Below are 27,928 nucleotides of genomic sequence, written 5' to 3'. Positions count from 1 at the left end.
TCTTTTTTGTGCTAGATTTCATTTTTTTTCACTTTGTTCAGAATTTCTTATACAACTAGCAGTTAATTTTGCATTGAAAGCATCTTGATCATTTATCACTCCTACAGGTCAACCTGGTTTGAGGTTGAACAACTGAGTTTACATTCTTTCTATGGTATCATGTAAATTTAAATTTGCACATTGATTATATATTCTACTTAATCATAAAATGTTTTGCACCAAAAATTGAGAGACTTGGTTTGTAGCTTGTGTTGGGTAGTGTACATTTGGAGGGATGTGCTTTGAGATCACCGGTAGACGCTTTCTTTCTTTATGCTCTTGTCCTGCACTAGCTGTGATGATTGAAATGTGCTAGAATAGATTGAAATATAAATTAATTAAATTATGTTATATTCAAAAGGATACTTATAAAATTTATCTTAGTTGTTTACTCTTAGTTTTTAAGAGTCAAAATTGGTTGTGACTATTTGTGTTGGTTCATCAAACCAACAGATATAAACTGCTGTAAACAGTTTCTGTTTTTTTTTCCTGCGAGATTAGTCAAGAAATATTCTAAAGAAAATCTTCAGGAGTTACTACTTGCAGGTTTTGATTGGTTTGTTGTATCCGGAAGTGATTTGCCATAAGTGTGCAGCAATAATAGAGGTTGCTTTCACGATATCCCAAAAGAGATTTGAACTGCTTTGGAGATTTAAGTACAATATATAAAAACAAGGTGTTGATTAATTTCGAACCTTTTATTTTTTTAATTTTTTTTTATTTTGTTATGATTGAAAGTTCTTAAATTCTAACCAAGTGCATGAACTTCTAAAATTTTAGATTTTTAGTGCTAAAATTTAAAATATTTAGAATTTTATATTTCACCTAATAATATTTACCAACTAGGAATTCAACAAGGGCGCCACAAACTCCTGCTATTATTTTTTATAATTAGAAAAAAAGTTTTGAAACAGTATGACATACTATCTAGAAAAGCCTGTTGTGCTAGAGTTTAATGCAGAAATGTTTCTGACAGTTAAGGTGAGCATTCGGTCGATTCAGTTTAAAATTGAATTAAACAGAATAAATTGGAAATTGAAATTTTAGTACTTATAAAAATCGAATCGAATCGAATTGATTTTAATCAGAAATCAAATCAAATCGAATTAATTTAATTTGATTCGATTCGATTTGATTTGATCGATTTAAATTTTTAATAAAATTTTTATTTTTTATTTTATTTTTAATATTTTAAATTTTAATTAGAATATTTTAACTTTAGTATGATATAATCTCTATATTATTGAAAATAATATATTATTATCACTAATCAGTTCGGTTTGATTTTTTCTTATCAAAATCGAACTGAATCAAAATAATTAAAATTTTTGAAATTAAAAATCGAATCAAATCGAAATAAATAAAAAATCAAATTAAATTTTTAAATTAATTCGGTTCGATCGATTTTTTCGATTTAAACTGAATACTACTCATCTCCTTTCGCAGCTTTTTAAAGTTTTTTTTTTAATTTTAATTATATAATAAATAATAATAATAATTTTTTTTATAAAATTTATATATTTTTTATGATATAATAAAAAAATATAAATACTTAAATTAAATTATTTATATTAATAGGATAGAAAAAATATTTAATGTAATATTATTATAAAATGTGAAACAATTTAATTTTTAAATTTTATTTTATTAATAAAATAATTATTACATTAAATTATATTATTAGATTATAATAATTTATTCGTTAAAATTTTATTTTTTATAACAGTTTAATATTTTTATAATTAATAATTTATAATAATTTATTATGTATAATTTTAATATTTATAACAAATCAGCCCTTTAATTTAGTTGATTTATTCAATAAATGGTTGATTAATAGTAAATTCAAAGAATAATTGTTTTAATTAAAAAATTATAGATTAAATTTTTTATTATTTGAAAAATAAGAATTAAATTATAAATTTTCACTAAATTTAAGGAATATAATATAAATTAACATTTAATTTATTTGATATATATATATAATATATTATCGCAGCTATGAGTTCGAAGCAATGTGTTAATTTTTTTTGTATTTTTTTTCAAGCATCGCCATCTATAAGACGCTGTACTTAACTTTTTTTTATTCATTATTTTTTAATCCTACCACGTCTTAGAGATGCATAAACTTTATATATGAAATAATCAATAGAATCAATTTAATTACTTGAGATTTAACGTAATTAACACTTCTGCCCTTTTATTTTGACGATCCAACACTTAAATCTCTCACTTTCTCTTCCGTCTAAATTTATAGTGTTTCCATCTAAAATAGTCATTTGGGACACGTGAATTGACAAAATTGACTCTCGCTGAAAGCCCATCTTTTTCAAAATTATGAAACCCACACTCACTGCCTTTTCACTGTAGATTCTTCTTCTTCCTCATACTTCCTCATATTATTTCTCTAACTCTCTATCTTCAAATCACTGATCCCTCAAATCAATGATCCCCCAGTTCCCATGTCAGTCTCCTCACCATAACTCCTATCCCTTCTGCAACAAATCTCTATCTGTTTCTGCAAGAGCTCACTTTCTCATCTCTCTATTGACCCAAAAGAACTTGCAACTCTCAAATAATGCTTCAGGGATCCTAAGACTTGGAATCCCACCTTATTAATGGTAGTCTGAGTCTCTCCATGGAATTGCCACTTATGGTCTTGCTCCTTTGAAAGTGGACTTGTTTCTTCAGCTACAGGTTTCCCTCAAGTTATTATATCAGCTGTTGCTTTTAATAGGACACTTTGGTTCTTAATTGGATCACCTGTTTGTAATGACTCGGAAATCAGACTGCTACCGGCGTTAGGGTTCAGATGGACTTAATGTCGTCGGAGCCCGTAACAAGCCTACTAAACATCCTGATACACTTGATAAAATCCCATACATGATCACACGATATATCAAAAATATAAACATTTCATGAATCAAGGCTCAACCTGTGCATGTATCATAAACTAAAAACATAAAACCCATACTAGAGCCCTCATCAAATGCTCCATTATGGTCAACATCCATGCCTCAAGCTTGATTCAAACATAACTTATACTTAAAACTTTTACAAAAAAGATCATGAAACACAGGGATTTACAAGGATAAACACTAGGGCGAAGCACAATTCTAATTCATAAAACATTACATGTCCACATCTATATTATTACATTGGACTATACTAGCAACTATGTCGACTTCCCCGAGCTATCTCTGATCCTGCAAACCTGGGATTAGGGGAAAGGGATAAGCTACAAGAGCCTAGTGAGCAGAACATAAAGAAAACATTTCCATAAAACACATGATAGTATGAATGCGTCATAACACAAACAATTCACATCAAGATGGATTTGTCACCAGTAACCCTCTACAATTCTAATGGTGCTCGGCCCTCGATGGGAGCTCCTCAGGACTTCCTCTTAAACATACATAACATATCCATAATGCCAGGGGTGTAGAATGGGTCTCGACTTAGACTTTTCTTACATATTGCCAGGGGCGTAGAAATGGGTCTCGACCTGGACTTCCGTATCATATCATATCATAACATACTCGAGGGCTAGTGGGTCATCCAATATCCATCCACATCAACAGTAAATTATGCAATGCATTATATTCGTGAATTCTAATGCAAAACAACCTAATACATATATATGGCATTCGTGATGCATGATTATGCTTAAAAAGGTTGATTTCTTAAAACAATAATTCAATTTAGTTCTACTCACCTCTGGCTGACGCTTGCCTAAAACTGACGCAACTATCTTACTGCAGGCCTCTACAGTCTCCCAGGTCCGTTCCTTTATAAATGGACTCAAATGAGGGACCAAACATAACTTTTACAATCTCTAAACAACTCCCCAAGGAACCCCTAAAACATAACATAACATACATAGAAAACAAGCAGGGAAAGGCTGGGCAGGGGACTTTCGGCGGCAGGTTTGGCGGCCGAAGGTCCCTCACAGATCCGAAAGTCAGTGACTTTTGGGAGCAAGTTCGGCGGCCTAACCCCTTTACAGATTCGAAAGTCAGTAACTTTCGGGGGCAGTTTCGGCGGCCTAAACTCCTTCACAGATCCGAAAGTGTAGACTTTTGAGGGCAATTTAGGCGGCCAGAAGAGTGCCTCCACAAGCAGGTTCAGCGACCGAACCATGCTTCGGCGGCGAACCTGGATTCTCTAGCAAGGCAGAATCTGATTCTGTCCTAAGCACACAGCCACCAAACACTCGATCCTCACACCCAACAACTCATAACCATCCATACCCACTCAACAAGCATAAGGGACATAAAAACTAGCCTAATCCTCATCAAACAACAACAAAAACATAAGAGGAAGCATTTATCATAAACTCTAATCCAAATCCTAAAACTTAAGTTAAGCATCTTTAAAAACAAAAGGAGACTTATGAGTTTTCTGAGAAATTTGAAGGAAAACCAACAAAAGCAACAAAGGGAGGGCAAGGACTCACCTTTGCCCTAAAATAGAGAGAAAGCTCTTTCATTTTCGGGCTGAAGGCATCTTATAGGTGGCTGGAGGAATCACCTTCGGCGCCGAACCTGGGGATTTCTCTAAAACTCTTTTCTCTTTTATTTTTTAACACAATTTTTAGAAATTCATATTTATTTTATGAAAATCTTAATTTTTACCCTTTTAAGAGATTCCAGCTTCGAGATTCCGAATTTCAATAAGGATTACGTCGGAAAATTGAAATTTCGACACTGAAATTTAGCCGGGTATTACACTGTTGCTATTGAGGCTAGGGCAATGTATGATATTGGGAAGCAGGGTTGACATTTTGGACTCCTAATTTTAATGTTTTTAGGGACCTTAGATGGAGGAGAGGCCAAGAAAATCATGGGAGGATCCTATGGTGGCTTCTGCTTATGCTATTGAGTATGTCAAGGGTTTTTAAGGTGGGGATTGGAAGATTGGGGAGGTGGTTCTGATCGGAGAAATGGTGGTGGATTTGGAGAGAGAAGAGTGTTGAGAGAAGTTGACGATGGGCTTCTGTTGTTTGCTTGTTGCAAACATTTTACCGCTTATGACTTGGAAAAATGAAGCAATTTTAATAGATATTCCTTCAATGCTGGGGTAAACATTCATTTTCTCGAAATCTTTTAATTCACTTCATAATGTTTAAAAAATTTCTGAGCAAAAATGATTATGTTGAGACCTTTAATGGTATTGGTTAATTGATTTAAACTGGATATAGTTTCTAGCTATTAACTTGCTTCACTAAATAATTTAGTTGTAGAAGGACTTCCTTTTCTTAACTTTATTTCAGTAGATATTCCTTTTCCAGTGATGATTTACAGCAATGGTCGAAAGGAAATAGAGAATTTATGAAAGAGAAGAAAGATGGAAAAGAGGAAAAAGAAAAAAGGAAAATCAATAATGCCAAAAGGAAATAGAAAATATATGAGAGGAAAAAAAGATGAAAAGAGAGAGAAAAAAAAGAATTAACAATAAGCAAAAGGAAATAGAGAAGATATGAAATAGAAGAAAGATGAGGAATTCATGTTGAGAGGGTTTTAACAAGTTCATTAAGGATATTTTTGAAAAAAAATTTCAACTCTCACCTTTAACTTTTTTATCAGATGGTTATTTTAGATAGAAAAACTATAAATTTGGATAAAAAAAAAGTAAGAGACTTAAATGTTGGATCGCTAAAATAAAAGGACAGAAATGTTAATTACGTTAAATTTCAAGAATTACAAAATAATTTTTTCTATAATTTATTATAATTTCATTTCTTTAGAATGTTTTTTTGAAATCTATTCCATTTCTTTAGAATTAAAAATTTTATAAAAATTTAATTTAATTTAATATTAAGAATAAGAATGGAAGTTTTTTTTAATTGTTAAATACCTTTAGTAATTATTGTTAATGGCTAATATACAGTGATATTTGATAACTGATGTCTGATTTCATCGTGTTTGATAATTTATAGTTTGTATGTAAATTAATTATTAAGTGTATATATTAATTTATTATATTAAATAATAATTATAAATGTATTAATTTATTATATAATATATATATAATAATTAAAAATATAATTTTAAAATATAATTATTTTTCATACATATATAAAATTTTTTATCTTATAATAATATAAAATTGTTTCGTTGGATTATGTACTGATTTGAAGACACGCTACCAACTTAGCAAGAAAGCAGAGAAGAAAGCTCTGGCAATTCATGAGCTGGCGAATGAAGGCAACCTTGATTCAATAAGTTATTGATGTAAACTTTGTGTATGCTACGCCTATGGCATAAAATAACTTTAAACGCTTTTGTTAATTATATTTATATTTAAGATTTAAAATTTTTGAATTGATTATGATTATAATTAAAAAGTTTGAATTAAATATTAAAAAAATTAATCATAAATTATAATATAATTTATTAAATTTTATGTTATTAATAAAATAATTAAATTTATTTTGATCTATTATAATTTAAATATTTTTATTTTTTATTTTTTTAAAATAACATTTAAATTTTTACTGTTAATATTTTATTTAATTAATTTTTAATACTTTTTATTTTTTAATTTTTATTTATTAAAATATTTCAAAATTTTCATAACATATTTACAATTTCAGTTATTTTTTAATAGTACTAAATAATTTTAAAATAGATCATAAACTTTTATAAATAATATTTTTAAAAAAAATTATACTTTTTAAAAAAAATTTAACTATCTACTAATTTTGAATCAATGTCTATAATAGATAAAAACACTTATTTTTAAACGGATTAAATAATGAAAATTTTAAAAATTTAATTTTAAAAAGGGAAAATTACTTTTTAGTCCCTGAGGTTTAACGTAATTAACACTTCTGTCCCTCTATTTTGGCAACCCAACACTTAAGTCCCTCACTTTCTCTTCCGTCCAAATTCGTAGTCCTTCCGTCCATTTAAACCGTTCGGTCAAAGAGTCAAAAGTGAGATGTGATGATTTTTTCCAAAAATACCCTTCTTTCAATGTAAAATTCCAAAAGAAGAAGAAGAAGAAGAAGAAGAAGAAGAAGAAGAAGAAGAAGAAGAAGAAGAAGAAGAAGAAGAAGAAGAAGAAGTTGCTGGGTAGGAAGAAGAAGAAGAAGAAGAAGAAGAAGAAGAAGAAGAAGAAGAAGAAGAAGAAGAAGAAGAAGAAGAAAGAAGAAGAAGAAGAAGAAAAAGTTGCTGGATAGGAAGAAGAAGAAGAAGAAGAAGAAGAAGAAAGAAGAAGAAGGAGAAGAAAAAGTTGCTGGGTAGAAAGAAGAAGAAGAAGAAGAAGAAGAAGAAAAAGAAGAAAGAAGAAGAAGAAGAAGAAGAAGAAGAAGAAAAAGAAGAAAGAAGAAGAAGAAGAAGAAGAAGAAGAAAAAGTTGCTGGGTAGAAAGAAGAAGAAGAAGAAGAAAAAGAAGAAAAAAGAAGAAAAAGAAGAAAGAAGAAGAAGAAGAAGAAGAAGAAGAAGAAAGAAGAAGAAGAGGGTTAATTTTGTCAATTCACGTGTCCCAAACGGCTATTTTAGACGGAAGGACTACGAATTTGGACGGAAGAGAAAGTGAGGGACTTAAGTGTTGGGTCGCCAAAATAGAGGGACAAAAGTGTTAATTACGTTAAAACTCAGGGACTACAAAGTAATTTTCCCTTTTAAAAATATAAAAATTGATCAATTAATTATATTAAAATTTAATAAAAAAGCATAGTTTATATAAAATAAAAATTTTCTTTTATATTAAAAAAATTTAAGTGTTCATTAAAATAGTTTAGATATTTAAAATATTTTTTTTACCAGTTAATTAATGAAATTATAAATGAAATCACATCTAATTTAAACATATTAATTATATAACAATATAAATTTTAAATTTAAAAAATATAAATATTAATTTATTAATTACGTCAAAATTCATAAATTAAAATATGATTTATTATTATTAAAAAATAAAAAACTGAAATCAGTTTATTTATTAATAAAATAAAAAAAAATCTATTAATTAAGATGGTCTAAAACTTTACGCAAATTCATGTATTTCAACCCTTTAATTTTAGAACCACAACTTTGACGCTGGTATGATTTTATCTAAGACTTAAAATCAAATTGACTAAAACTGAATTCGTCACATACTATACTATTTTATTTATTAAATAAAATAATTTAAATTTTTTATAAAAAAAACTATATTTATATTTTAATTTTTTAATTTTAAACAATTAAATAACAATTTTGACATTAGTGATGATTAAACCATAATTAAGTCTTAGTTAAAATCTCATATCCCAAATTGAAATATTTTAACTTTTTATTTAAAATTAAGAATTTTATAAAAGTTTGATTAAAAAAATATTTTTAAAAAAATTAAATTATTACATGATTTTATATTTTTTTAAAAAATTTTTTATTGCAAAATAAATTCTGCCAAAAAGTGAATGAATTAAAATCCCTAATTTATCAAAATAAATGTGACTAATTTCAAATTCAATTTTTAATTTTAAACTTTTTAAATTTTAAACTTTCCTTAAGTTCATTTTTATCTACTATTACAAATTTCGAAATTAACATAAATAAAAAAAATATTTTTCTCTCTTTTTTATCATTTATTTTTTATTTTTCTTATCTCTTCCCTTTTTTACTTTATTTTTATTTTTTATATTTTTATTCACACAATTTATTAATTATTTTATTTTAATAATTTAATTAATATATTTTTATATTTTATTTTTGAATCACACTAAAATTTTTTTATTAATAGTAAAAATATTAATTAGTTATAATTTTATTTTAAACATTAATGAATAATTTTTATATATTAATTTAGATAATTTTATAGATGAAATTTTAGTATTTAAATAACTGTCTGCATATTATTTATTAATTTATTTTAAATGTATAATATTTTTATTGTTAATTTATCATTTTATTTTAAAGGCTAATGGATAGGTGTTTTTAAATAGTTATTTACATAATTTTATACATATATATAATAAAATTAATTTTAGATAATTATTATTATATTTTTTAAAATAATATTTTAATATTTAAAATTTTAAAATACTTCAAAATAATAAATTATAAAAAATAGAATAAAATAGAACCTATATATTATATATATTCCTTCAACTTTTTTTTAAAATTTATTTTAATCTAGAAGTATGCAATTATAGATGAGAAGGAATTGAGTGAAAGTTAATTCAAATTTGAAGAGTTAAAAAAAATTAAAATTAAATGAATTTAGAAGTATGCAATTATTATTATTATTATTGCATAAAATAACTTTAAACAATTATGTTAATTATATTTATATTTTAAATTTTAAATTTTGGATTGCTTACGATTCAGATGATTGAATTGAATCTAAAAAATTAAGGGTAAATTGTAATATAATCTTTTAATTTTATTTGATTAATAAAATAATTTTTAAAATATATATTTTAATTTTAATAATTTTTTTTGTTAAATTTATTATTTATTTTTCATCCTCACTTTTATATACGTAAATTATTAATAAAAATCTAAAATGTATAAAAACTTTTATAAATTAAAATATATAATATTTTATTTTATTTAATATGACTAAATATATTTTTTATCTAATAAACTAATAAATTTATATATATGTATTATATAAAAGAGTAAAAAAAGATGAGTTTTTATAATATCATTGACCCTCTGTTTAGTTGATTTATTTTGTAAAAAAAAAATTAAATAAATTTTTTAAAATCATGTAATATTTTAACTTCATTTACAATGAAAATTTTGAAATTTTTAAAAAATTATTAACAAAATTAATTAAATTAAATTCTCTAAGATTTATTCCGTAAGGGAATGACTTTGTAAACTAAAATAAATAATATTCATTATATTATGATAAATATAAACTAAATTTATTTTTAATATAAAATTTAAATTTAAAGATTTTAAAGATTATATTGTAATTTATTATTAATTATTTAAATTTAATTTAATTTTTTTATTATAATTATGATAAATTAAAAATATATAACTTTTATTTTTTAAAATTTAAATTTTATCTACTAGACCTTATTATTATGATTGTTAATACAAATGGATGATAGCATGATAGCCATTAAATAATTGTGGTTTATTTATTGATTTTAGCTGCCACTTAGAGTCGAATTTCATTAATGTCTTTGTAGGGTTAGTATTCAAGAATAAGAAGCGTTTTAAATTTTAAAAATATCTTGTGATATAAGTAAATAATTTAAAATTGAAATTAAATTAATTTTATAATCTTAATATAAAATAGCATAAATTATAATTTCAAATTGAAAAATATATAATGTTACTTTTTATTATTCTAATTAAACAGAAAATTACTGATCATCTAGCAAATAAAAATTATGTTTTTTGTTTAATTAAATTAAAAATTAATAAATTTTATTTTAAAATTATATGGTTCCAGCTAGCACACATATTTAAATAGAAATGCGAGTTTTTAATGTCAGTATAATCTCAATCCAATGTAACTAATTAAATAAACCAAATTGAAATTTTCTTTTCCTATTCAACTAAGTTGGGTATAAAATTATTGAAATTTTGAATTGGTCAACGCCCCATGAACCCTTTTATTCTGAATGTCTTTGAATTTTAGCCTCTCACTCCTTCTTCAATATATAATATGTGTGGGATTCAAATGTTAGAAAATAATCATCGGTATTATAAAATCGACTGAGAAGATAAAAGTCAACAAAAAAATAAAGGGCTTGAGCTTCTCCTCTAACGAAAAGCTAAAGCTAAACAAGCAAGTAGTCAGCTTAAAATATAGCCCGTAAGGCTGAGCAAATAAGCAAAAAATTGAGTCCAACCTCATAAAAGAGTTCAGGGCAACAAAGTGCAAGAAGCAAAAATTTGAATTCCCAAACTCACAATACGGGGCTCACAAGATATAAGCACGCAAAAAAGCTTAAGTAAGAATAAAAAATTGAGCTCGCAGTTCGGATAACCTTGTAGCCTATAAACGCTTGGTAAAATAAGTTAAGTATGAAAAACAATAAAAAGCCGAGCTTGCCATTCAGACGGGCCCATAGGCTATGAGCACGTAAAAACAAACCAAGCGTAAAAATTGCCGAACTCGTAGTTCGGACGAGTTCACAGACTAATAAGCACAAAAATGATCTAAGCATGAAAAGTAACCGAGCTCCCAGCTCGGACAGAGTCAGCAACCTTTAAATCATATGAAAAAATAGGTTAAATACGAAAAACAGTAACTGAGCTCGCAGTTTGGATGGTTTCACCATTCGAAAGCATTATGATAAAAGTAGACCAAGTATAAAACAACCGAGCTCGCAACACGGACGAGCTTGCTATAAAAAAAAAAATCCCAAGTATAAAATGTTCGAACTCACAGAACGGACGGGTCCAAAGGACCACCATACCTAGAAAGATCTTATATGTAAAAATGATCATCCACATAAGCGTGAATGAGTTCATAAGATAAATACGTGAAAATAAACTGTGTAACATAACCGAGCTCGTGGCACTGAAAAAGTCATAGAAAAATAACCTAAATACTCCTGTAAAAATGGAGAAAGACTTACAAGTTGAATACATAATAAAAATTTTGAGCTCACAGCCTAAATCTATCCATTTGATAAAATTGCGTAGAGGACAGCTTAAATCCATTAATACAAGTAAGTTGAACATACAACTCAATGCAATTCATATTAAGATAAGTTAAAAGGAGCTCGCAGGCTAGAAAATGAAGATAGTGAAATAAATAGCACAAATTAAATTAAGTCTCAAAGGACTAAACTGTAACGACCCGGAAACCGGACCGCTACCGGCGCTAGGATCCAGATCGGCTTAAGGCCGCCGGGACCCGTAGCAAGCCTAACATACATCCTGTGAACCTGATTAATCCCATACATGATCAACAACATACATAAAAATTTGAACTTTTCTTTTCATTCATTCATTCATTCGTTCGCCAAACTCAACCTGTGCATGCACTATACATAAACACAATCATAAACATTAACCCCTCCTTGGAGTCTCATCAATGCTCCAATGGGGTGACATAACATGTATTGAGTTTGGTTCACAATAATCATCATTAAACATTAAGATCATGTACTAGAAAGGGATTGACATACTACTATGGTCAAGCACAACTCTAAACTCTCATAAACATCATTACATTACATTCAATACTATACTTTTACATGACTGTGCTAAACATAACATATTAACATTTATCATGTCCACACTAGCTATTACATGACCATAACTTCATTACTCTTGCTGACCTCCTGGTCTTCCCTGTACCTGCAAACCTGGGGGTTAAGGGAGAGGGGTGAGCTACTAGAGCCCAATGAGCAGAATAATGGAACATAATAATTAAAACACATGATAACATGAAATGCATCACATCACAACTAATCACATCAAGGATGAATTTGTCACCAATAGTCCTCGACACATTCCAATAGTGCCAGGGGCGTAGAATGGGCCTCGACCTGGTCTTTCTCTTATCATAACATACATAACATAAAATTCCAATAATGTCAGGGGCGTAGAATGGGCCTCGACCTGGTCTTTCTCTTACTATAATGCCAGGGGTGTAGAATGGGCCTCGACCTGTACTTCCATACCATACCATATCACATCATGTCATACCGTACGAGGACTAGAGGATCATTCAACATTCATCCACATCATCAACATAATATGCAATGCAACATATTCGTGAATTCTAATGCAAACATCCTATTATATCTCATGGTATTCATGATGCGTGAATCATGCTAAAACTGATTTATTTATTTTAAAGCATAAGGAGTTATTCCACTCACCACTGGCTGAAGCTCTAATGACTCTGAAGCAGCTATCTCACTGCTGAGGTCCTCGGTTCCTCGGGTCCGAACCTACACAGGTGGACTCAAATGAGGGACCTAACATACATAAACATGACTCTGAAATACCCCCTAAAAATCCCCTAAAACACCTTAAAACTATCATAGAAAACATGCACAGGAGGGCTGAACAGGGCACTTTCAGCGGCAGGTTCGGCGGCCGAAAAGCCCTCCAGAGCCGAAAGTCATGCACCTTCAGCGGCACTTTCGGCGGCCGAAGGTTCCCTCCAGAGACGAAACTCATGCATGTTCGGCGGCACCTTCGGCGGCCAAAACTCCCTTCCAGAGCCGAAAGTCCACTTTCGGGGGCAGGGTTCGGCAGCCGATACATGCTACCAAAGGCAGGTTCGGCGGCCGAAAGAGCCTTCGGCTGCCGAACCTGGTTTCTCCCAAAGGGCAGAAACTCGGCTCCAACATGCACAAACGCCTCCCAACTCATTCAATCATGCATTTTCCTATTCTACAACATGCATACTCAAGCATACAAGCTCCTAGGGGCTTCAAACTATCCTACACCCCATAATCCCGGGTATTCGATGGGAGGTACATCGGATTACCCCAGTTTTAACCCTTATCACTCTCAGATGCCATACCCACCTTTCTACCCACCATACCCACAGTACCCTATGTATCCACCCTCACCCTATCATCCAGGCACAGCAAACCCTACCCCAGGGGATGCTACACCTCCTCCACCACCAGCAGCACCTATTGTCCCAGAAACCCAAATGCCTAAACCTAGCTCATCTGGGGGGAGCAAGGTCAAGATGACCGATTACATGAAGCTGGGTGCTCCCCATTTTGAAACCGGTGATGACCCGTTTGTGTACCTTGAGAGGGTCAGGACGATTACAGATGAGATAGGAGCTGATGACAGTAGAGCCATTCAGATGGCTGGGTTCACACTAAAATGCAAGAAGGCCCGAGAGTGGTTTAAGAACTATGTGAACCCGAGGTTGGACAGCCTATCATGGAAGGAGTTTGCAAATGAGTTTGCAGGATGGGCTTTTCCTGACAGTTCAAGAGAATTGAAGATGATTGAGTTTGAACAGTTGAGGCAGACAGATGAGATGAGTGTGGATGAGTATACAGACCGATTCTTGGAGCTGTTGCCGTTTGCTGGGCAGAATATGGATACAGATCAGAAAAAGTCAAGGAGGTATATCATGAAGCTCCATTCCAAGTATTCCTCCTTGATTCAGTCAGCAGAAAGGGAGAGTTTCCATGCCATAGTGGATATGGCTCGGAGGATGGAGGCTAGTGCAATAATCGAGGGGAAAGTCAAGCAGTCAGTGGCACAGCCTTCTGGTTCCAAGACCCCAGGTGGGGGAAAGTTAGACCCTTCTTCTCTGAGTTCAGGCAGTAAGAGATGGGGTAAAGCCAAGTCTAAGAAGAACAAGTTCTGGAGCAAGATTAAGTCTGGTCTGGGATTAGGGAGTGGTTCGAGCTCAGGTGCAGGTAATGCAGTATGCAAGAAGTGTGGGAAGCCGCACAAAGGAGTATGTCTGGTGGGGACGACAGCCTGCTTCAGATGTGGGCAGGAGGGACACATGGCACGGGAGTATCCTAGGGCAGCTTTTGTGGCACAGTCTCAGCAGACAGCTTCAGGTAGTGTGGCACAGCCAGTAGCTCCAGCCGCGACTCAGGCCAGTGGCAGAGGCAGAGGGAGAGGGGCAGCCTCTTCTTCAGCGGGTTTCAGAGGTGAAGGTCCATCAGCCCCAGCACGGATCTTCACAATGACACAGCAGGAGGCAAATGCATCGAACACCATGGTGGCAGGTAATCTCATCATTGGTTGCTCAGATGTTTATGCCTTAATGGACCCTGGTGCATCGCATTCTTTCATTGCTCCGAGGGCCGTCGAGAGGTTGGGATTGATGGTCTCTGAGTTAGAGTGTCCCCTATGGGTCAGTGGACCCAAGTGTGACCCGTCAGTGGCAGAGTCAGTCTGCCAGTATAGTCCAGTTTTTATAGAGGGAAGATGCCTTTCTGCCGACCTTGTGGTTCTAGATTTGACAGATTTTGACGTCATTCTAGGGATGGATTGGCTATCTACCCATGGTGCTACCTTGGACTGCAGAGACAAGGTAGTTAAGTTCAAATGTCAGGATGGGTCAGAGGTTGTCTTCAGAGGAGACAGGGGGAGTACACCTAGGGGTTTGATATCAGCCCTACAGGCTCGTAGGCTGCTCAGGAGGGGTTGTCAGGGTTTTCTGGCTCATGTGAGGGAGCTGGATAGTCATGTTAGAGAGCCTGCCTCGGTGCCCGTGGTCAGTGAGTTTTTAGATGTGTTCCCAGACAAGCTACCAGGTTTACCACCTTCTAGGGAGATAGAGTTTGAAATTGAATTGATGCCTGGAACTAGACCGATCTCTATCCCTCCCTACAGGATGCACCAACAGAATTGAAGGAGCTTAAGGAGCAGTTGCAAGAGCTGGTATTTAGGGGTTTCATCCGACCGAGTACCTCACCTTGGGGTGCTCTAGTGCTATTTGTGAAAAAGAAGGATGGATCCCTCAGACTTTGTATCGACTACAGGCAGTTGAACAAGGTCACTACCAAGAATAGGTACCTGTTGCCAAGAATCGACGATCTATTCGACCAGCTAGCAGAAGCAGGTTGTTTCTCCAAAATAGATCTGAGATCGGGATATCATCAGCTGAGGATAAGAGAAGAGGATGTGCCGAAGACAGCTTTCAGGACCAGATATGGGCATTATGAGTTCCTTGTGATGCCGTTCGGGTTAACCAATGCCCCTACAGCATTCATGGATCTCATGAGCAGAGTGTTTAACCAGTACCTGGATCACTTTGTTATTGTCTTCATAGATGATATCTTAGTGTACTCCAGGAATGCAGAGGAGCATGCCCATCATCTGAGGTTGGTTTTGCAGACCTTGAGGGAACATGGTTTGTATGCCAAGTTCTCCAAATGTGAGTTCTGGCTGAGGAGCATTTCATTCTTGGGGCATGTGGTGTCAGAAAATGGAATCGAGGTAGACCCCAAGAAAGTGGAAGCTGTAGCAAACTGGCCTAGACCCACTACTGTGACAGAGATCAAGAGCTTCTTGGGTTTAGCAGGTTACTACAGGAGGTTCGTTCAGGACTTCTCTAAAATTGCAGCTCCCATGACCAGACTGACTAAGAAGAACCAGAGGTTTGTGTGGACCGACCAGTGTGAGGAGAGCTTTGAGGAGCTAAAGAAGAGGTTGACTTCAGCACTAGTGTTAGCTCTGCCATCTAGTAATGAAGACTTCTCAGTGTATTGTGATGCGTCCCGTGTGGGACTGGGTTGTGTGCTAATGCAGAATGAAAGGGTGATTGCTTATGCTTCTAGGCAGCTGAAGAAGCACGAGTTGAATTACCCTACACATGACCTAGAGATGGCAGCGGTAATCTTTGCACTCAAGATGTGGAGGCATTATCTTTATGGGGTTAAATGTGAGATCTTCACAGATCATAAAAGCCTGCAATACATCCTGAGTCAGAGAGATTTGAATTTGAGACAGAGAAGATGGGTAGAACTGCTCAGTGACTATGATTGCAAGATCCAGTACCATCCAGGTAAGGTGAATGTTGTGGCAGACGCTTTAAGCTGGAAATCACTTGGCAGTTTGTCCCATATATCAGCAGAGAGGAGGCCAGTAGTGAGGGAGTTCTTCGAGCTCATCAATGAAGGGCTACAGTTGGAGTTGTCTGGTGCAGGTGCTTTAGTTGCCCAGATGAGAGTGGCACCCGTGTTTTTGGAGCAGGTGGCTCAGAAACAGCATGAGGACCCAGAGTTAGTAAAGATTGCCAGGACTGTTCAGTCAGGCAAAGATAGAGAGTTCAGATTCGACAGCAAGGGGATCCTCCGTTATGGAAACAGATTATGTGTACCAGATGACGTAGGGTTGAAGGGAGACATTATGAGAGAGGCTCATAATGCCAGATATAGTGTTCACCCTGGAGCCACCAAGATGTATCAAGATCTGAAGAAGGTTTATTGGTGGCCAGCTATGAAAAGGGAAGTGGCACAGTTTGTGTCAGCCTGCGAAGTGTGTCAGAAGATGAAGCTGGAACATCAGAAGCCGGCTGGAATGCTTAACCCACTACCTATTCCAGAGTGGAAATGGGAGAATATAGCTATGGACTTCGTAGTGGGGTTACCGGCAGCATCCAACAGGTTAGACTCCATATGGGTGATTATGGACAGACTGACCAAATATGCTCACTTCATCCCTGTCAGGATCAACTACTCGGTGGATAAGTTGGCGCAGGTGTATGTGGACGAAGTGGTAATGTAACGACCCGGAAATCCGACCCGTTACCGGCGCTAGGATCCAGATCGGCTTAAGGCCGCCGGGACCCGTAGTAAGCCTACATACCTCCTGTAAACCTGTGGAATCCCATACATAACAACATATACATGATCTGTAAAAATTTTCTTTTCTCTTATCCAAGCAAAACCTGTGCATGCACAAAATCATACATAAACCCCACACTGAAGTCCTCATCAAATACTCCAATGGGGTATCATCATCATACATATTAGCTTGGATAATCATAGTCATTAACATCATTACTCATTAAACACTCTGTACATAATGGGGATTCACACACCTCTAGGTCAAGCACTACTATAATCCTCAATACATCATCAAATCATTCATTACATTACATGGTCATAAATACTCATTACATCATGTTCATGTCCACAACTATCTATTACAACATACATGACTTGACTTCGCTCTAGCCGACTTCTTGATCTATCCTGTACCTGCAACTCTGGGGATGAAGGGAGTGGGGTGAGCTACTAGAGCCCAGTGAGCAGAAACTAAAAACATTTGTTTTAATTCCTCCATTTTTAGGTATATTATTATTCATTTTATTATTATTATTATCATTTAACTTTTTCTTATTCATGCTTTCATGTATGCGCCATAACACAAACATTTCACAACAAGGATGAACTTGTCACCATTTAGCCCCTATCTTTCTTACTTATACATGCCGGGGGCGTAGAGCCGTAGCAGGCACACCCGGACTTCCATAATCAGTCATAGTGCCAGGGGCGTAGAGCCGTAGCAGGCACACCTGGACTCACATAGGCTATCATGACATACAAGGGCTAATGGATCATTCAACATTCATCCACATCAACAACAAAGTATGCAATGCAACATATTCGTGAATTCTAATGCAAACAACCTAATATTGCATGGCATAATGATGCATGGGCAATGCTTTATGATTCATTCATTTATTCATTTACTTTAAAACTTAAGGGGTTGTTCCACTCACCTGATAACTGAAGCTTTAACAACGAACTCTGAACGACTATCTCACAACCGGGGGTCTCGGTTCCTCGGGTCCGAACCTACACAGGTGGACTCAAATGAGGCACCAAACATACATGAACATGACTCTGAAATACTCCCCAAAAACCCCCTAAAACATCCTGAAAACATCACATGAAAACATGCAAGAAATGGCTGAACAGGGTGCTTTCGGCGGCAGGTTCGGCGGCCGAAAGTCCCTCTGCAGCCGAAAGTCATGCAGGTTCGGCGGCACTTTCGGCGGCCGAACCTCCCAGACAGAGACGAAACTTGAGTTTTGGGGGCAGGCTTCGGCAGCCGAAACTGCCTTCACAAGGGGGTTCGGCGGCCGAAAGTCACTTCGGCGGCCGAACCTGAGTTTCTGCCGAAGGGCAGAAACTTGGCTCCCTTGTGTCCACAGCCTCCAAAACGCCTCAAACCTGCATAAACTTGTCTCTACGCATGCATACACATCATACATCACACCTAGAGGTCTCAAACTATAATATACCCCAACTACAACACTTCAAACAACACATTTCCAACATACATTGTTCAAATCACAACATAAACCCATAAACCTAACAACAAGCCTAAACATGCATTCTACCCCATCAGCTTGCATAAAACTTTCATAAAACATAAAAGAAGCATAGATCGAAGCTTACCTCTTGAAGATCGAGAGGAAGAACGACCCTAGCTCGGAAAATGGAGAGATTTAGCTCCAAGACTTCCAAGCTCCTAACTTGCTTAAAAACACTCAAAAACTTTTGTGGAACCTTAAAACTCAAAGAAAATGGTGGGGATTGAAGGAAAAAACACAAGATTTGGGAGAGGGAAGTCGGAAGCTCGCTGAGGTCGAAAATGGGAAAAAAACTCTCCCATTTCGGCTAAGTGCCCCTTTTATAGGTGGCTGGCCAGGCCACGTTCGGGGGCCGAAAGTGCCTCCGCATGCATGCAAGGTTCGGCGGCCGAACTTGGAGTTCGGCGGCCGAACCTGCATTTCCCTCACTCAAAAGTTTCGGGCGCCTAAAGTCCCTCCGAAAGCATGCATGTTCGGCGGCCGAACTTCGGAGTTCGGCGGCCGAACCTGGGTTTTCCTCCAAAGATTTTTCATGTAAAACTCATTTAATTTCTTACTTAAAAACATGAAATACATGAAAACATTTCATAAAATCATAGTTTTACCCTTCTAGAGGTTTCCGACATCCGAGGTCCCACCGGACGGTAGGGATTCCGATACCGGAGTCTAGCCGGGTATTACATTCTCCCCCCCTTAAGAACATTCGTCCCCGAATGTTCCTCAACTAACATACAAAGCATGGCATCAATCATAACATACAACATATCATACATGCAACACATAGAACAACTAACACTCACCTCAAAACAGATGGGGGTACTGCTGGAGCATGGACTCCCGTGTCTCCCAGGTGCATTCTTCAATATTGTGGTGGTTCCAAAGGACTTTCACCATCGGAATTTCCTTGTTCCTCAGCTTTCTGATCTGAGTGTCTAGGATCCGCACTGGCTGTTCTACATAGGTGAGATCCTCATGGATCTCCACATCAGGCTCACTAAGAACCTTGCTCGGATCTGACACGTACTTCCGTAACAGAGAAACATGGAAAACCGGATGGATTCTCTCCATCGAAGCAGGCAAGTCTAGCTTGTACGACACATTACCGACCCTCTGAAGCACCTCGAAAGGACCGATGTACCGTGGAGCTAACTTACCCTTCTTCCCGAACCGAACCACTCCTTTCATAGGAGACACCTTGAGCAAAACCAAATCCCCCTCCTGAAACTCTAGCTGTCTTCTGCGGATATCTGCATAACTCTTCTGCCGACTAGCAGCAGTCTTGATCCTTTCTCTGATTATGGGTACCACCCTGCTGGTAAGCTCTACTAACTCCGGACCCGCGAGAGTCCTCTCTCCTACTTCCCCCCAGCAGATAGGTGATCTGCACTTCCTCCCATACAAAGCTTCATATGGAGCCATCCCTATGCTAGCATGATAGCTGTTATTGTAGGCAAACTCCACCAAAGGTAGATGATGCCTCCAAGAACCGCCAAAATCTAGCACACACATTCTGAGCATATCCTCTATTGTCTGGATGGTCCTCTCTGACTGTCCGTCCGTCTGTGGGTGGAAGGCAGTACTGAAGTCTAATCTGGTACCCATAGCGTTCTGCAGACTCCGCCAAAACCTGGAGGTGAACTGGGGCCCTCTATCCGACACTATAGATACCGGGACCCCATGCAGTCTGACAATCTCATCTACGTACACCTGCGCCAACTTGTCCACAGAGTAACCACTCCTGACAGGGATGAAGTGAGCAGATTTGGTGAGTCTGTCCACAATCACCCATATGGAGTCTAATCTGTTGGACGCCGCCGGTAACCCCACTACGAAGTCCATAGCTATATTCTCCCATTTCCATTCTGGAATCGGTAGTGGATTCAACATTCCAGCCGGCTTCTGATGCTCTAGTTTCACCCTCTGACACACATCGCAGGCTGACACGAACAGTGCCACGTCCTTCTTCATAGCTGGCCACCAATACACTCTCTTCAGATCCTGATACATCTTGGTGGCTCCAGGGTGAACACTATACCTGGTATTATGGGCTTCCCCCATAATATCTCCCTTCAAACCAATGTCATCTGGCACACATAATCTGTTCCCGTAGCGGAGGATCCCCTTATCATCAAACTTGAACTCATTACTCTGGCCTGACTGAACCGTTCTGGCTATCCTGACCAACTCTGGGTCCTCATGCTGTTTCTGAGCTACCTGCTCTAGAAACACGGGTGTCACTCTCATCTGAGCCACTAAGGCACCTGTGCCAGACAACTCCAACTGTAATCCCTCACTCATAAGTCTGTGGAACTCCTTCACCACCGGCCTCCTCTCTGCTGAAATGTGGGATAGACTGCCGAGTGATTTCCGGCTTAGGGCGTCTGCCACAACATTCGCCTTACCCGGATGGTACTGAATCTTGCAATCATAGTCACTCAACAGCTCTACCCATCTCCTCTGCCTCATGTTCAGTTCTCTCTGACTCAGGATGTATTGCAGGCTCTTATGATCCGTGAAGATCTCACATTTTACCCCATAAAGGTAATGCCTCCACATCTTGAGTGCAAAGATCACTGCTGCCATCTCTAGGTCATGTGTGGGGTAATTCAGCTCATGCTTCTTCAGCTGCCTAGAAGCATAAGCGATCACCCTCTCATTCTGCATTAGCACACAACCCAGTCCCACACGGGACGCATCACAATATACTGAGAAGTCATCATCACTTTTTGGCAGAGCTAACACCGGTGCTGAAGTCAACCTCCTCTTAAGCTCCTCAAAGCTTTCCTCACACTGATCGGTCCATATGAACTTCTGGTTCTTCTTTGTCAATTTGGTCATAGGAGCAGCAATCTTTGAGAACTCCTGAACGAACCTCCTGTAGTAACCTGCTAAACCCAGAAAACTCTTGATCTCGGTCACTGTGGTGGGTCTAGGCCAGTTAGCTACAGCCTCTACCTTCTTGGGGTCTACTTCAATACCCTGTTCTGACACAATGTGCCCCAAGAATGAAATGCTCCTAAGCCAAAACTCACACTTGGAGAACTTGGCGTATAAACCATGCTCTCTCAAGGTCTGCAAAACTGTCCTCAGGTGATGGGCATGCTCCTCTGCATTTCTGGAATACACTAAGATATCATCTATGAAGACAATAACGAAGTGATCCAGATACTGACTGAATACTCTGTTCATGAGGTCCATGAATGCTGCAGGGGCGTTGGTCAACCCAAACGGCATCACAAGGAACTCATAGTGCCCATACCTGGTCCTGAAAGCTGTCTTCGGTACATCTTCATTCCTTATCCTCAACTGGTGGTACCCTGATCTCAGATCTATTTTGGAGAAACAACCTGCTCCTGCTAGCTGGTCGAATAGATCGTCGATCCTCGGCAAAGGGTACTTGTTCTTGGTAGTGACCTTGTTCAACTGTCTGTAGTCGATACAAAGTCTGAGGGATCCATCCTTCTTCCTCACAAACAAAACCGGAGCACCCCAAGGTGAAGTACTCGGTCGGATGAAACCCTTATCTACCAGCTCTTGCAACTGTTCCTTCAGTTCTTTCAATTCAGCTGGTGCCATCCTGTAGAGAGGGATAGAGATCGGTCTGGTACCAGGCATTAACTCAATCTCGAACTCTATCTCCCTAGCAGGTGGTAACCCTGGCAGCTCGTCTGGGAAAACATCTAAGAACTCACTCACCACAGGCACTGAGGCGGGCTCTCTGACATGACTATCTAACTCCCTCACATGAGCTAGAAACCCCTGACATCCCCTCCTAAGCAACCTACGAGCCTGAAGAGCTGAGATCAGACCTCTAGGTGTACCCCTCTTGTCTCCTCTGAAGACGACCTCTGACCCATCCTGATCTCTGAATCTGACTACCTTGTCTCTACAGTCCAAGGTAGCACCATGGGTCGATAACCAATCCATCCCTAGAATGACGTCAAAATCTGTCAAATCTAGAACCACGAGGTCGGCGGAAAGGCATCTCCCCTCTATGAAAACTGGACTACATTGGCAGACTGCCTCTGCCACTGACGGGTCACACTTGGGTCCACTGACCCATAGGGGACACTCTAACCCAGAGACCATCAATCCTACCCTCTCCACGACTCTCGGAGCAATAAAAGAATGAGATGCACCCGGGTCCATTAAGGCATACACATCAGAACAACCAATGATGAGATTACCTGCCACCACGGTGTTGGATGTGTTGGCCTCCTGCTGAGTCATAGTGAAGATCCGTGCCGGAGCTGATGGACCTTCACCTCTGTATCCTGCTGATGAAGAGGCTGACCCTCTCTCTCTGCCTCTGCCACTGGCCTGTGTTGCGGCTGGAGCTACTGGCTGCACCACACTGCCGGAGGTTGTCTGCTGAGACGGTGCTGTAAAGGCTCCTCTAGGACAGTCTCGAGCCAAATGACCCGCCTGTCCGCATCTGAAACATGTGTTTGTCCCTGCCAGACATACTCCCTTGTGTGGTCTCCCACATCTCATACATGCTGTAACCTCTGCGCCAGAGCTTGAGCCACTGCCTAAACCCAGACCTGACTTGATCTTGTTCCAGAACTTATTCTTCTTAGATTTTCTGTGGCCTCTGTCCCACTTCTTATTGCCTGCAACTGCTGCACTCAGAGAAGAAGAGTCTACCCTTTCCCCACCTGGGGTCTTGGAACCAGAAGACTGTGCCACTGACTGTTTTACCTTCCCCTCAACGATAGCACTAGCCTCCATTCTCCTAGCCATATCCACTATGGCATGGAAACTCTCTCTCTCTGCTGACTGTACCAAAGAGGAATACCTGGAGTGCAGCCTCATAATATATCTCCTTGACTTCTTTTGATCTGTGTCCAAATTCAGCCCAGCATATGGCAACAACTCCAGGAACCTGTCTGTGTACTCGTCTATACTCATGTCATCAGTTTGCCTCAACTGCTCGAATTCTATCATCTTCAATTTCCTTGAACTATCAGGGAAAGCCCATCCTGCAAACTCGTTTGAAAACTCTTCCCAATTCATGCTGTCCACTCTCGGGTTCACATAATTCTTGAACCACTCCCGTGCCTTCTTGCACTTAAGCGTGAACCCGGCCATCTGAATGGCTCTACTGTCATCAGCCCCTATCTCATCTGTAATTGCCTTGACCCGCTCCAAATACACGAACGGATCATCACCGGTTTCAAACTGGGGAGCACCCAGCTTCATGTAATCGGTCATCTTGACCTTGCTCCCTCCAGATGAGGTAGGTTTGGGTACTTGTGTTTCCGGGACAGTAGATACTGGTGGTGGTGGAGGTACAACATCCCCTGGGGTAGGGTTTGCTGTACTGGTATAGGGAGGTGGAGGTGGGTACATGGGGTACTGAGAGTATGGTGGGTAGTAAGGTGGGTATGGCATATGTGGAGGGTAAGGGCTAAAATTGGGGTAATCCGATGTACCTCCCATCGAATACCCTGGATGGTGTGAATAGGGTGGGTAGTGATGTGGCTGGACATAACTCGAGGCCTGAGTGCCTCCTTCTGATTCTCCCATGCCCTCTTCCGGCATGCTCACACCGAGACTGCCATCCCTCCTCTGATCTACTTCCATATCCTCAGACATTCCTCCCTGCACTGTTCCCCTTACTGATCTGCTTCTACCCAGATCCAAAGACCTTCTAGGGTCTCTAGCTACTCTGTCTCTGTTGGACCTACTGGACATTGCCCTAGGCAATGCTGAAGGACGGGCATCAGTGCCCTCGTCCTGAGGTGGCACTCCAGTCAATCGTGCAGATCGACGAGTTCCTCTCATTCTATCTTCTGAAAAACAGCACATAGCACAAGCAATCATTAGCATCATATGGTTCATGTGGAAACACATGAACCCTCATCACATACATAGCATCACATCATAGCATTTATGCACATGCATATCATCATGGCATATCATATCATCATATAGACAGGACTCTACATCCTATCCTAGTGGACATGATTTTCCTAGTGTGCTTGACCTTCTAGAACATCTATGAGCCCGACACTCTAGGTCCGACCATATGAACCTGGCTCTGATACCACTCTGTAACGACCCGGAAATCCGACCCGTTACCGGCGCTAGGATCCAGATCGGCTTAAGGCCGCCGGGACCCGTAGCAAGCCTACATACCTCCTGTAAACCTGTGGAATCCCATACATAACAACATATACATGATCTGTAAAAATTTTCTTTTCTCTTATCCAAGCAAAACCTGTGCATGCACAAAATCATACATAAACCCCACACTGGAGTCCTCATCAAATACTCCAATGGGGTATCATCATCATACATATTAGCTTGGATAATCATAGTCATTAACATCATTACTCATTAAACACTCTGTACATAATGGGGATTCACACACCTCTAGGTCAAGCACCACTATAATCCTCAATACATCATCAAATCATTCATTACATTACATGGTCATAAATACTCATTACATCATGTTCATGTCCACAACTATCTATTACAACATACATGACTTGACTTCGCTCTAGCCGACTTCTTGATCTATCCTGTACCTGCAACTCTGGGGATGAAGGGAGTGGGGTGAGCTACTAGAGCCCAGTGAGCAGAAACTAAAAACATTTGTTTTAATTCCTCCATTTTTAGGTATATTATTATTCATTTTATTATTATTATTATCATTTAACTTTTTCTTATTCATGCTTTCATGTATGCGCCATAACACAAACATTTCACAACAAGGATGAACTTGTCACCATTTAGCCCCTATCTTTCTTACTTATACATGCCGGGGGCGTAGAGCCGTAGCAGGCACACCCGGACTTCCATAATCAGTCATAGTGCCAGGGGCGTAGAGCCGTAGCAGGCACACCTGGACTCACATAGGCTATCATGACATACAAGGGCTAATGGATCATTCAACATTCATCCACATCAACAACAAAGTATGCAATGCAACATATTCGTGAATTCTAATGCAAACAACCTAATATTGCATGGCATAATGATGCATGGGCAATGCTTTATGATTCATTCATTTATTCAGTTTAAAAAGTAAGACTGCTGGAGGGAAGTAGAATAGGGGCAGGGGAGATGATTCACTCAACTGAGCCTCTAGTCCTTAGCTAATTAGAGAGAAGGACAATAAGTAAACAAAATCTTAGAGGAGAATTTCTTTAATTAGAGAGAATTTCTTGTATATTTTATAAAATATATTTTTTTAATTTTTATGTTAAAAAATTTATTAGTTATCTTGGAGGAGAATTTCTTTAATTAGAGAGATTTTGTGGTGTCTCCTCGTGCATAATGATTTTACTATAGGTTGTCTTTGGTTTGTCTTCTTCCCGAGTCTAGATGTGGCATGCTGGCTATTTTATGCTTTGTCGTTATTGTCAACATTGCTATTTTTTGCTCACCCTTCGGACTATTGTTGTTCAGTATTGATCGGCAATAATATGGTGAAAGTTGCGTTTGATTGGTGATAGTAATGTTAGCGTCTCACGGTGCTTATTTTTTGTGATAGTTCCAATCGATGCATCGTAGATGTAGTTATAAATCAGAATCGGCGATTCAATTTATTATTCGAATCAAATCGAAATATATCCGATTTAAAACAGTTCAAAATGGTTTAGGTTTTTCAATAGTTTCAATCCAATTTTAAAGCGTTTACTGTTTTGATTTTTCATAATTATGATTTTTCATGATTCTGGTTTTTCACAATTTCAATTCCAATTAAATTTAAATGATAGACTGTTAATCTAATTTCAATTTAAAAAAAAAATTAAAAGTAAAAACTTAAATAAAATAAAAAAAGTAAATATAAATCTTAAGTATTATTGAATATATATTTTATCAAATAAGAAATTTATCAAATCGAAACGATCAATCTTAGTTATGAGTTTGATTCACGGTCTAAACTACCATAGCTATGTCTAGTCTATTTTATTCTATAGACGAATTGAGTTGAGCTGAATGGTTTGAATTGGGTTGAATTATGAGTTTTGGATTGATATGTGATTCACTTGATTTATTTATTGATTTATTTATTTTAGTTTGAGTTGTTTTTTTAGTTTTCTTGAATGGTAGACTGATCTTTAATTTCCTATGTGCTTTCGCCTTTTATGGCATTAATAAATGCAATATTATCTTTGCAATGATAAAGAATATAGTATTTCTTGCAGATTTTCACCATATTCTCTCAGCTTTCCGATCATATTCTCATGGTTTTTCTTCACATCTTCACTGGGATTTGCTGCTTTCCCAGCAAGTTGACAACCGGTTTTCTCTTTTCCTCCCTTTTGTGAAGCCAAGATTTGAAGTGGTTCAACTCCAAGAGAACATGAGATTGATCCACAAATAGCCAACATCAACAATAGCAGCTTCATCATCAAACTGGACAACATATGCAATTACAATTATATTTATGTACACATGAGAGACAAAAAGAAGGATGGAATTTTCTATTTTATTATTTATTTAGGTACCAAAATATCCTTGCATGTTTATTTCATACTTCATATAAAATTATTTAGTAAAATGGCCAAATTTATTCATAAACAATATTACATGGGTTAAAATGGATAAATTTTATCTTTTTATTCAAATTTGCTTCTAATTAATTTTAAAAAATTAAATAAACTCAAATAGATCGAAAGGAGTATAATTCACATACACTTTTAAATTTTTACGAGCGATAGTTTTATTTAATTTTTTAATAATAATTTAAAAATGTATCACAAATAGAAAGGTTTCGATTCTTACTCTCCTGATTTTCTGTCCTCATTTTAAAAAATAATATATAAATTAAGAATAAATTTAAACAAAAATTAAATAAAAATAAAATTTAACTTCATTGATTTATAGAAATTAAATTATAGGTGAAAAATATATTAGCAAATTTATATATAAAAATTTTAATGAATGAAATTTTTAAAGTGTGAAAACTATTTTTTTAAAATAATTTAATTTTTTTTAACCAAAAAATATTTTTCGTCCACTAATCTTTTAAATTTTTCAAACATAAAAAAAAAAATATTGTTTCATAAATCAAACATAGATTTAATATTTTTCATTCTCACTGTATATTCAGCCAAAACCTTATCTAATTTGTACTTTATTTTTGCAAAATGAACTTAGAAATGAAAAAACAGCTCTCTGATACTTAAATTCACTTTCAG

At 36.7% G+C, this 27,928-nt stretch overlaps 1 protein-coding gene across 1 annotated transcript in view; it reads left to right on the top strand.

The window, feature by feature from the left end:
• LOC110618515 (QWRF motif-containing protein 2) overlaps nucleotides 1-27,261 on the top strand; it is a 51,524-nt gene extending 24,263 nt beyond the window's left edge. Inside the window, 1 exon segment of the mRNA XM_043958119.1 lies at nucleotides 26,933-27,261. Within this exon segment, the coding sequence (XP_043814054.1) occupies nucleotides 26,933-27,055 (123 nt within the window). The 3' untranslated portion in view covers nucleotides 27,056-27,261.
• The last annotated feature ends 667 nt before the right edge of the window (nucleotides 27,262-27,928 follow it).

The sequence above is a fragment of the Manihot esculenta genome, chromosome 7, assembly GCF_001659605.2.
Source record: "Manihot esculenta cultivar AM560-2 chromosome 7, M.esculenta_v8, whole genome shotgun sequence".
NCBI lineage: Eukaryota > Viridiplantae > Streptophyta > Magnoliopsida > Malpighiales > Euphorbiaceae > Manihot > Manihot esculenta.
Note: the sequence above shows the minus strand (reverse complement) of the source record. Positions and strands in the feature narration are given on the sequence as shown.